This window comes from Antechinus flavipes, chromosome 2 (assembly GCF_016432865.1).
Source record: "Antechinus flavipes isolate AdamAnt ecotype Samford, QLD, Australia chromosome 2, AdamAnt_v2, whole genome shotgun sequence".
Taxonomy (NCBI): Eukaryota; Metazoa; Chordata; class Mammalia; order Dasyuromorphia; family Dasyuridae; genus Antechinus; species Antechinus flavipes.
Genome location: NC_067399.1, coordinates 264,021,956 through 264,034,643, shown reverse-complemented (window position 1 = coordinate 264,034,643; position 12,688 = coordinate 264,021,956). Strand labels below are relative to the sequence as shown.

The window sequence follows — 12,688 nt, the reverse complement described above, 5'->3', positions numbered from 1 at the left end:
TTACAATTGGTCGAATTTACAGTCCTCTTTATTTGCCCATTCCATATGTCAAAAGGCTTATGTCCTGTCATTGACCCTTGCTGGTTTGTGCGGTTTAGGCCTGGCCCCTTTTTCAGGAATTTTGTTATTTATCCAGTTCCTTGATTCATATGGTGATTGGATGGAAATATTTTAACAAAATATTCCCCACCTCTGTTCACTATGTTTTAACAATATCTATGGAAACCTAACTTTTTCATACTCCTCACGATTGAATTGTACCATGTTCCTGTAATCTGCATCTTGGTTTTGCTTTAACTTCTATGTTTGTTTGTTTATCTAAATTGGTTGGCAATTTCCCTATATGTCACTACTGTTTGTTCAGACAAATCCCAATTTTCCTCCTCACTGAAATTATTTCCCTTTTGTGTTTTTAGAATTTTGATTTTTTTAAAACACTTTTTATCTCTTCTGAGTAGAAGCTTTTTACTCCATAGGAATCTACTAGTCTTTCCTCTAAACTCTGAAATCTTTCTAAAATCTAGGTTTCTTGTTATCTTCTACTCAGATTTCTTTTCCTTCTTTATCAATAACTTAAGAAAGGAGCAATCACTTTCCCCAAGTGCCTAACATTTCCACACCAGCAACTAGTCCTTCTCTATTATTTAGAATCAGTCAGGGTAGAATTTCTTCTTGTTGGTTACACTACCTTTTGAAGGATGAAATTAAAATCAAGACAAATCAAGAAATTAATATCTATTCTGCTTTTTTGCATGGAGAGGGGAGGAAGGGAAGGAGAGGGAAGGAGAGAGATGGAGGAAGGAAGGGAAGAAAGGAGGGAGAGAAAGAGAGAGACATACAGAGAGACAGAGGGGGGGCAATGAGGGAGGAAGAGAGAGGGGATGGAAGAAGGAGAGGGAGAGAGCAAAGATGAATTGAAGAACTTCATCCCCATGTCTCTTTACCTCACTTGTGTTCTGTTTCCCAGGTCCTCATCTCTTTTCACTCTTTCTTTCAAAGTACTCTGTAATATACTCCAATGACAAAGTTATTTTTCCCTCTTTTCATTGACCTTCATCCTCCATCTTGCTCCCCTCATATCTGGTTCCTTAATTTCTCATAAGTATACTTTTTTATGCAATACTATATACCCTATTCCCTAGCTTATCTCTTTTGACAGCCATAGTCCCATTATTGGTTTTTTCCACCAGATCTTGATACTTTGTATCATTTGCCCCATTGCATTAGGATCTCTGGTGCCACTTTTGATAATTAGCTAAACGTTGAGCATTTGTCTATAAACATTTGAGATTATAAATTAACTACTAGCTTTGTTCTTCATTTTGGTTTTTGTTATAATAATTTATTGTATTTATACTGAAGGATATACTCAGGAGGATATCCTTCCCCCATCATTTTTACTCTAAAATACTTTTTATTAGATTCGAAATATGTATATCTTCTCATCAAATTTTGTAAGGTATACTCCATTTCTTTCTAAAATTTTTCTAATCTTATATTGTAAACTATAATCCAGGAATCAAAATCTTTTCTCACATGATATCTTCATAGCTAGTTATTCACTTTCCAAATTAATTTTTCTCTTCTGCATCTCTTTTATTTTAGAGTCAGAGTCAATAAATATTTATTAAAGGTCTACTGTGTGTCCAGATACTGTGCTAAGCATTGGAGACACAAAGAAGGGCAAAAGATAGTCCTTGCCTTCAAGGAGCTTATCGTCCTTTGGGGAAGCAATGCATTTTAAAAAGCTGAGAAGCATTGGGGGAAGAGAGGTACAGAGAGATTGCTCCACCAGAATTAGATATGATCTGAATTGGAGAGAGTTATTTAAGAGAATAAAGAGTTCCTGGAGATTATGAAGTTCTCTAAAGGACAAAAGTGAGGAAAACATATTCTCTGTCTCTATAATCTAGCTTCTTACCCAAGTTTTCATAATATTTGTCAGTATTTTTTACATTCTTCCTGAAAAAGTCATTTGTGCACATGAAACTAAGAAAGAGGAAGTTGTCATTTTTTGACAGTTTTGATTAGTTTTGGGAGGTTCTTTACCATGTCTTAAATGTATGATTCAGGAAGACAACAAAACTCTTTTTTGTTGTAAACAGGTTTTCAGAATTGCATTAGGACCCCTAATTAGTAAATTACCAACTACTTCTACTACTACTCTTTCTTTTTCTGCCCTTACTGGATGATTTGTCTCACCCATTCTATTACTGTACTATATCATTGTTAGAACAGTGATCAGCTTCTTCCTCAGAACATTCACCACTCTCCTCTTTAGAAAATGTCAAATACCTTTTTTAGCTTTAATTATTCAGGTCCTCTTTTCCTTCCCCTTTTCCTCTACTTAATAGTCTTCTATTTTCCTTCAACCTAATTATAGTCAAATCTCCCCTCCTTTACCTTAGAACCCATTTTTCCCATTGAAATTTTGCTTCAGTTTCCTTCATTCTTCCTAACAGTCTGTAATTTCAGTCTGATGACTCAGACTAGAGTGTGGAGAAGCATTTATCTTTTCCTCTAGGAAGAAAATCAGCCTATACTTTGGATACAAATAATAGTCCTTCAACTGTGATAGAAATACAACTATCACTATGCAAATTATTGTACAGTTTCTCCCACTTTCCACTTCATGCAAATTGTTGTACAGTATTCCCCACTTTCCATAACAGTTGAGATTTTCCTGGTAGTTGTTTCTAATTTTGCATTTGCTTTTAGTTCTATTTTAACCTGTCAATTTATTACTCCCTGATGGTGATCATTAGAAACATAATCAATATGTTTTCATTTATTCATGGAAATAGAACAGGAGTACCTCAGGAAAAATAAGAGAAAAAGAAATTTTTGTCTCTTTAAACATTGAACACCTTCAAAGTTGGTTCTCTGCAGACCAGAGAAAATCATTTTGGTATTCTTTTTTCTCTTGGTAATCTGGTACCACTTGTTTCTCTTTATAAACTCAATGGCAAGGACAAACAAGGTTTGTGACCTCTTGGAACATGAATTGGTTTTTCAGTCAGATGATCCAGCTGTAAAGTGGCAACTTAATCTGTATAAGGATGTTCTAAAGAATGAGGAGCCCTCTGATCCAGAAAAGACAGTAGAGCGAGTACAAAGGATCTCAGCAGCTGTCTTTCATTTGGAGCAGGTAAGGAATATCTCTAGAACTGTATAACCAGGAATCATGTCTACATTTAAAGGAGGGAAAATAATCTCTTTCATCTCTATGATTTTCTTTCTTGTGCCATAAGAAAAACATGGAGAAATGAAATTCACTTATTATCCAAAATATTTTCAGAGGATTTAATGATGAAATGGAATAATCATCAAGTAAAACCTACTATTTTTTAGTAGTGGAGGAAACTGAAGCTTAGAGAGGTTAAGTGAAAAAGGTAGAAAATAGCAGAACCAAGATTTAAACCGAGTTCTCTTGACTTAGAATTTAGTATTCTTTCCACACTCCCTCCTCTAGTAATCTAAATGAAAAGTGATGAGGACTTTGAAGTATGATGATCACTGTGTGAGAGAAGAGAAAAAGATGGATGTAAAAGATATTTTGGAGATAGTATTGATAAGATCAGGCAATTGATTGGATATGGAGTTAATGGAGCATAAGAGAAAGAAGACATTAGGTTGACTTTGAAATTATGAAGCTGATTGATTAAGAGAATCATCTTTTTGGAGGTGGGATAGATTTAGGAGGGAAGATAATGATTTTCATTTTGGACATATTCAATTTCAATTTAGCACATCCAGAAACACATTCAGTTCAAATGAGAAAGATTAGAGCTGAATCAATTTGGGCATCACCTATATAGAGATTCATATTTGAACCTAAAAATGCAAATGAAATCAAGAAGGAAGAGAGTAAAAAAGGGCTTCAGAAAGAACCCTAGGTGATACCTGTTATAAAAAGGTAGGAGACAAACTGGAAAGGAATGGCCAGACAAACAAGAGGACAGTCAGGAATGATTAGTGTTACTCACAAAAGCCAAAGAATAAGAAATTGTCCTAGACAACAGGTATTAGCAATCTCAAAAGATGCAGAAGTAAGATTAAGAATATGAAAAGGTTAACTCAGATTTATCCTTTGAAATCAATGGTGATCTTAGAGAAAGCAGGATTAGTAAAGAGATGGTGTTATAAGCCAGTACAGAGAAAATAAGTGGATAATAAGGAAGTGAAAACAGAAAGTGTGGACTAATTTTTTTTTGAAAGTTTGGTAGCGTACAGGAAGAGAGATATAGGGGAATGACTTGAGGAAACAGCAGGGGCAGATAAAGGGTTTTTTAAAACAGCTTCTTAAACTATGGATCATGACTCCATATAGAGTCACATAACTAAATGCGAGGGTCATAAAATTATGATAATTTGTATACTTACTTTATATTACTATATACCTGGGGTTGTATAAAAATTTCTTGGGCAAAAAGGGGTCACAAGTAGAAAAAGCTTAAGAAAGCCTTTTTTAAAACATGAGTAGATCTGCAAATGCTTCTAAATAGTGAGAAAAGAAACTGTAGATAGAAAAAGACTGAAGATGACAATAGTTCAGAGAACAAGCAGAAGAGTTAACTTTGGAAAGTCAATGGACAGACTCTTCTACAAAGACATATATTAAGTAGGTAAAGGTAGATAGAGATATTCTGGAATAGATGCAATTAGGAAAGGTATTGGGAAGTGGTAAGATTAAGTTGAATGGGATGAAAGTATAGGGAGAGGAAGCAGGAGAAAAAGGCTCTTAACATCTAGGAATAAAAATTCTGAATCACACTAGAATTAGAAGATTAGACGAGGAGGAGTTACAAATTTACTAGTCAAAATACTGTGAAGTTCTGGCTGATGAGGACCCATTCCATCCAGAACAGTAAACTGTCTGAAGAAAAAAAGCCAAGAACCAATATTTTTTTATTAAAGCTTTTTATTTTTCAAAACACATGCATGGACAATTCTTCAATATTAGCCCTTGCAAAACCTCGTGTTCCAATTTTCCCCTACTTCCCCCACACCCTATTCCAGATGGCTAGTAGTCCAATATATTAAACATGGTGAAATATATGTTAAATCCAATATATACATACATATTTATGCAATTATCGTGACACACAAGAAAAAATCAAATCAAATCATTAAAAAAAAAAAAGAAGCCAAATAAAATGCAATCAAACAACAACAGAAAGAGTGAAAATGCTATGTTGTGGTCCACACTCAGTTCCCACAGTCCTCTCTCTGGGTGTAGATGGCTCTCTTCATCATTGAACAAGTAGAACTGGTTTGAATCATCTCATTATTGAAGAGAGCCATGTCCATTAGAATTAATCATTGTATAATCTTCTTGTTGCCAGGTATAATAATCTCCAATAACCAGTATTTTATTGAACAATATTTTAAACTCCTATATGCAAAATGACTATTTGGCCCTATGCTTACTTAGTTTAAAAACCAAGAAAGGGAATAAACTTGTTCATAGATATGTCTCATATCAAAAACACACAACTATACAGTAGTTTAGAATATAATACAATAAGAACATTAATAAGGGGCTATATAATTTATTGAAGGAGAATGATTTTCAACTGGAGGAAATCAAGAAAAATCTTGTAAAGGAGGGAAAATTCAATCTATGCTTTGAAGAATGGATAGGATTTCAAAAGTGTGATGATAAATATCTTGATATTTTGCTGACCATAGCTAATAAGCCAAAATTCTTAGAAGTTTGAAAGTCACAATTTTAAGTTTGTTTTATTTTAAAGAAATCCTAAAGGAACTAACAGGACCTAAGAGACTGTCAAATTCAGCTATTCACTTTAGGGATCAAGATGCTGCAGCCCAAAAAAGTTATATGATTTACCCAGGGTCCCATAGCTAACAGTAGCAGATCACAGCCAAAAATCTTCATCACATAATTCCCAGTTCAGTATTCTGTCCACTATGTTCTCTAGCTGACATGAATCCATTGCAGATAATTTCTCCATAGGTAGAGCAACCACTTCGATCCAAGAAAGCTGTCTGGCATAAACTTTTATCCAAGCAACGGAAACGAGCAGTGGTAGCCTGCTTCAGGATGGCTCCCTTATATAATCTCCCCAGGTATTTGCCTTGTTTTTATTTGTTTTTTTTTTTCCTGCCACATTTGTAAGTAATAAAAATTCAAGTCTTCTCCTATATCTGAAATCTCTTTCTTCTCCTATGGAAATAGCTTATAGTAATAAGAATATATTATCTATGAAATGACGATAGTCTACCCATATAAAGATTTACTGTCATTTTTACTTAGGTTTTATGTAATCAAAAATAATGTAAAAAATATACTACTCCTCAGTCTCCCCTTAGCTTGCTTGGTTCTTTCCATGTAATCCCTCCAATAAAGACCAGAGAGACTACTCTCATGTCTAAGTGCAAGTCTTGAAGAGAATATTGGGTTTCCTTTGTGGGCAGAGAAGGATATTTTCCAAGATGCTTTAGTCTTTATTTCCCAATCATAGCACATCATTTTTTTCTGCCTGAGCATAATGGAAATGCTTCAGTTGTAAGTCACAGTGTTTCCTTCACATCTACTGAATAAAGTGAATAAAGCTGGAGAAAATGTTTAGTGCTATATATGTAGCTCTTATTTTGATCTAACACATGTGGCTAATTTTAACATCTAATGTCTGAAGGTGTTTTAAGGGGCCAGTGACGGGAAATAGTGTTATTCCTAGTCATTTCATTTCCTCCTCTCTTCCCTGACCCCCAGCAATGCTTGAAAAAGAATACAAAGTTTTCTGGAATGTGTTTAGCTATATTTTGTCAGCAAAGGAAATAATGAGGGGCTGAACTGGACCCTTCTTAGTTTATTACTTAGATTAATTTAATATCTTTGGCCTTGGAGCTAATCAGATTGACTATATGTTGAAGACCTAGATTCTGACTAAAATGAAAGAATTGGTTAAATATTGACCTTACCAGATTTCTTATCTGGGGAAGCATTAATAATGATAAATTATTATATTTTTAAACTAAAGAGAATAATGTTTTGCCCTTAGAGTTTTGTTTTTATTAAATTCTTATTCTCAAAAGAATCCTCAGCCCTTATTTTTTCTTCAGTATGCTATAATTAGTAGTTGCGAATTCTTCTAGAAAGAATGAGCTGCTTGACAAATTGAGATTTTCATTTGGCTTAGTGGATTTATGGATTGAACAGTGCCCAAGAATTATGGCCTCTGCGAAGTATTTTTACTTTTCTAGAACTCCCAAGAAAAGCAACTTGGACTCTGGAGATGAATGAAACTGTAAAAGCAAACAGCATTCCTGACTAAGATTGGACGCAAGACAACCAATGTGTATATTAAGGACAATGAGACTCTGGTAGAAAAAAAAAAGGATTTATAGCCAAACATAAAAAGCAAAAGGGATGGCATTTCTTTTTCTTAGAGATGGTAAAATATTAGAAGACATTAATTTGCCTCTATCTTTGAAATCCCTGTTCCTTACAAATGGGCCTCTTAAAGGGCCTAGTTAGCATTGATCATGAGATTTTTCTTTGGGTATCAAAAAATAATCTTTAAGATAAATATTTCACAGATTAAATCAGCTGACAAAATTCACATAATCTCTAAAGCTATTTTGTATGGTTCTTACATTTTGGTAATCATATGTTTATCTCATGTACCTAAAATACTTGATCATGATGTCAGTGATTTAACTGTATACCAGATGAAATACTTACCCCTTCATTGTCTTTTTACCCCTAGTAACTTATCCACACATATAGGGATGGGATATTTGTAAGACAGATATCTATCCTGACAGCAAAGAATGATCCAATTAGCTAACATTAGAAAAAATACTGCCCTTACTAATTTTCTTAATGTTAACCTTTTGGGCATCTTCAAAAGTAAAGGACTGAAGAGATGGACTTTGTTGTTTGGAAATTGTTTCTCTGATTTTAGTTCTCAAGTGAAAACCTTATATGCTTTTCTCCAGACACAAAATTAATAATTTCTTCCTGAGCACCTTCCAACGGGTTTGGCTGGAAAATGTTTATGAAAAAACTCAATATGACAGGCTTATACTCATGTTAACGGTAATGTAACCTGTGGAGAGATCTGCCCAATTTTGTGCACACTCTTCCTTTCCTGACCATGATTTCATGTTATCATGAAACTCAGATTTGTACAATTTAAGAAAAAATTCTGATTGGTCAGCCTGGAAGATGCTGAGAGACTGGATCAACTGGAAAACAAATTAAAAATCATGATGTTATGTTTCCCCTTTCTACTCTTTCCTCTTTTTTCTTCCCCAACCTACTTCTATCAGCCTTCTCACATATTGCTTTTTAATAGCTCATATTCTCTCAGGGAATCTCAGAAGTAGCAGTTATTTAATGTTCTTATTCTAGATGACTTATGATTAGATGTCATAAAGAAACCCAAATTTTTTTTCATGCAGTCATAAAAGGATAAATGTAGACATATTGATAGCTGGAATTCATTAAGCATTCAAAAGAGAAGCTAATAAACATACCTTCCTTTATGGAAATTTTAAGTTTTATGGAAAACTTCTAAGTTTTGTTTTTACAGGAACACTGAAGTGTCTAGTGGTTTTCATCTGGGAATAGCTGGGGAAAAAAAGATGAAACAGTCTTTCTGATCCTTCTACACATCAAACATGTGTCATAAGAATAATTTAAAATAGGTTCTCAAGATGTGTAAGTCAAGAAGTCATAACCAAGCTCTACTAAGAATCTATTTGTTATACTAGACAAATATCTCAGATATACCACATGACCACCCACTGTGAAATGTGCCCCATTACAGAGGCATCATGAGCACTGGGAGAGATGAAGAGCAGGGGTAAAGTAGGGGCCTGTGAATGCTTGATCATACTATCATTCTCAGGGGTTGCTATAAATCAAGAGGTTGGAGAAAAAGGACCGGGGACTTAGAGAAAGCTTGGCTCTCCTAGATAAAGATATAAATTTGCTCTTGCTCCCTCTGACCAATCAGAAGATCAGAATTGTACAAAACAAGCCTGCTTACTAATCATTAACCTCCAAGCTATAATATAGTGTTCCATTTACCCCCTCTTGATCTCACTTTCACCCCTTCGCTCAGGCACCGCTCTATTAACCTCTTCCTCCATGGTTATCAGAGATTTTGGATAGAAACAGAGGAGTATTCCTTTGAAGAAAAACTAGTACAGGATTTGGCTGTAAGTATTGACTAAACTAGGGGCAGATATCAATGTGAGTGAATATAATTTTTATATATGTATGTGCGTGCATTATAAATCTTGAATAATATTTTTCAAGAGCACAGATGGTATATTAGCTATGTAATAGGAACTTAATAACCCTGTTGTCAGTGTATCATGGATATTTTATCTTAAATCAAGAAATTGAACACAGTTGACAATAGACATCAGCCTCTTCCCAGCTAACTCTCAACCTTCTTTTATAAATGTTGCTCTAGATTGCTTTACCAGAACATTTAAACCCATTCTCACTTTCATGACTGAGCTTTTGGAGGAATGCTTGATATGTCCTCTTCCTAAAAGATTACTCTAGGAGCTGCCAGGTGGCTCAGTGAATAGACCACTGGCCCTGGAATACAGAAAATCAGAGTTCATATCCCATGTCAGACACTTGACACTTAACTAGCTATGTGACCTTGGGTATGTTACATAATACCAATTGACCTTGCAATCCCCCCCCCCAAAAAAAAGACTGCTCTGATGCCATTTATGACTCCCATGAAGCAAAGTAAACCTCCTTACCAGAACAAAAGACTCTTACATTGTTTCAGAAAAAGAAAAGCTCTCCTTTTATTAATATATGTATGTCATCATCATCTCTCTCCCCACATACTCAAATTCCTTTGTGTATATGTGGAGGGGGGTGTTGTGTGTTGTGTGTCTGTGGGTGTGTGTTGACAGGTTGGAGAAGAGAGTATGTTTGTGTATCTTTTTTTCTTTGGTCTTTTTTACTCCATTTTTCTTATTCTACCACTTGGGCTCTTAGGCTTTTTTGTTTTTCACTTTCTCATTCCATCTTTTTCACCATTTTTTCTTCCTCTCTCTTCTTTTTTCCAAATTTTCTCTTCTCTTTTTTCTTCTCTCCTTTTTCTACTTCCTCCTCTCTGAAAAAGATATTAGCTTGACTTGTCCACATTTCTTTTTCATATGAAACTAGAAATTAAAAAATTTTACTACCTTTAATTTTTTTCTGAAACATTCATAATAGCATATAGATAACAGATGTTCAGTAAACACTCATTCACTGATTAGTGCCCCTTCTGCCGGGTGCTTTCACCAATTTCTTCCAGGGCCTGACACAAAATCACTTTCTGTTAGGTAACAGCTTCTGTATCCGCTTTCAAAAAGGAAATGGACAGACGCCTGGTTTGAGTTTGAGGAAAAACTGTCAGGTTTACAGTTCTAAGGTGGTATCCCAGGAAAACAGTAGATGTCTGAAAGAGAACAAAGAGCTAGAAAATATGAATTGGTATTGGGCTGAACCAGGCTCAGGATTTTGCATCCCGATGGCTCATTTGGTTTATCACTTCCCCACCTAATCCCTAGCCTAGCTCTCCAAGGGAATTATCCTCTGACATTGACCAGTGGGGTTCTGTCCCTCAGCTGAATTCCAATGGGGCCCATCTTGGAGTCTGGTGCCAAAACCTGCAAGGGGTTTCTGCTAAATAGGGTCTGTAGCATTTTACCTTTGTTGAGCTTTCTTTTTTCTTCTCTGCTTTACTTTACAATTAATTTTTAACCCCAAAATTAAAACATTTCTGTTGAGGGATTAAAAATATTTCCCAAGTGTTGCATCCCAATAGATTCCAGTTGGAAATAAATAAATGTTTTAACAGGGTTTTTTTATGCTTTCAGTATAATTTGCTTTGTGTCTTGTGCTTCTCTGTCTTTCCAAATGCATGTGATTGGGGGTGGGGGGGAGAAATTATGGCCTCCTGCTAACATTCCTCTAAATCTTGACTGTATTGATTAGAAACCTCCAAAGATAGAGGAGGAAGAAGAGGAAGAAGCTGAAAAGCAACCAGATCCACTTCATCAGATCATTCTCCATTTCAGTCGGAATGCTCTCACTGAGAAAAGGTCAGTCCAGCACATCCTTTTCATACCTTTCCTCCCAACTCCATAACTCTTAGACCTGAAACAGTAGCCAGTTGAGCCAACCAGGTCTTACTTCTAAAAAGAGTGATGGGTATAGAAGAAACATTCTTCTCAAACATCCCCTTTCATCTTGAAGAAAAGATCTTAAAAGCCTATATTAAGTGATTTTCCCTTTCTTTCCATGTAAATAAGGTCTGAGTGCCAGAGCAGGAACAAACTGCTTTTGAAAAATCACATAGAATCTATTAGTCATTATCACTGCATCATGTGTTGGTCATCTCTGGGTTTAGGCTTCCCTAAATCTTACCAAGATGGTTTCTATGATTCATAAAGGCATTTCTTAGTATTTGATAATGCATATGACCTAATCATTCCTTAGGGATGACTGATAGCAATAGATTAGTAGTAGTCTAGTGCAGATATCCATAGTGTTAGTAATACCTTTTTTCTGCCTTTTTTCCTAGCCATTTGGAGGATGACCCTCTTTATACTGCCTATTCAGGCATGATGGCCAAGGTAGGTATAAGTTTTCTTATTTTAAGCCTTCATTCCCTCACCTTTTCTTTTGAGATTTTTATTGCTTGAGTTTTTTCCATAAAATATCAGAATTAAAATGGACTTTATTAGTCATCTCTTTCAGGAATTCTACCTACAACCTTTGTGGCTAAGTGATCATTCAGCTACCATTTGAAGGTCCTAAAAAGGTGGGGGGGGGGGGAGGTTTACTCCTTCTTCAGGAAGCCCATTCCATTTTTCAGATAACTCAAAAATTTTATGAAGTTTTTTGCTGATATCAATAAAAAATTTTCCTCTTGCAAACCCTCCCCTTCCCTATTGCTCCCAGTTAGCACTATGGATCCAACAAAAGCAGGCTTAATTTGTCTTCTTCATACAAATTCTTGAATAAAGATTTGTCTGTCACTATCTTTAAAGATACATCATCCTGCCAGGTCTTCTCCAAGCTAAATATCCACAGCTTCTCTTAGATATTGTTCAAATCCCCTTCACCATCACAGTCACTATGATTTGGTACATTCTATTAATATCCTACAAATATGATTTCCCAGAACTGTACAGAGTATTCCAGATTGACTGTGACCATGGCAGAGAACAAAGGAATAATAACTTCCTTCATTCTGGATATTTCTCCATTTTTTACCGTTTTGAGCTTAACAAACAATTCTCTAAATGAGCATTCCCAGCTTTAAAAAGTATTGAATATAAGACTCTGAATCTCTCTTTCATGCTACTTGCTTTTTAAAAATTATACTATAAATTCAAAATGTTATATTCAAAACTATTCTGCAAGTCTCTGCTCTCTTCTGAACTTGTTCTGTTTTTTTATTGTGCTTTAAAAAATTTCAATGACCCTCTTTATTTTTTTCTTTTTATCTTTGATCACTGTTGCTAATCCTTTTCAGTTCTTGTATTATCTCCATAATGATCAGAAAGTCTGTTTTGCTTGCTACCATTCCCTTTCTGGGATGAATGTATTATTTTGCCTCTGCCATCTCCTCCCACTTATTTTCTCTACTGAATTTGATGTATTTTTAAAAAATAATGTTTTCCTAATTAC

The 12,688-nt window shown here is 35.0% G+C and overlaps 1 protein-coding gene across 1 annotated transcript in view; it reads left to right on the top strand.

The window, feature by feature from the left end:
• RYR3 (ryanodine receptor 3) overlaps positions 1–12,688 on the top strand; it is a 438,620-nt gene that overhangs the window by 362,282 nt on the left and 63,650 nt on the right. The window contains exons 60-64 of the mRNA XM_051973649.1: positions 3,017–3,148; positions 5,978–6,090; positions 9,096–9,192; positions 10,988–11,094; positions 11,577–11,628. Of these exons, the coding sequence (XP_051829609.1) occupies positions 3,017–3,148; positions 5,978–6,090; positions 9,096–9,192; positions 10,988–11,094; positions 11,577–11,628 (501 nt within the window). The remainder of the gene's footprint in view (positions 1–3,016; positions 3,149–5,977; positions 6,091–9,095; positions 9,193–10,987; positions 11,095–11,576; positions 11,629–12,688) is intronic.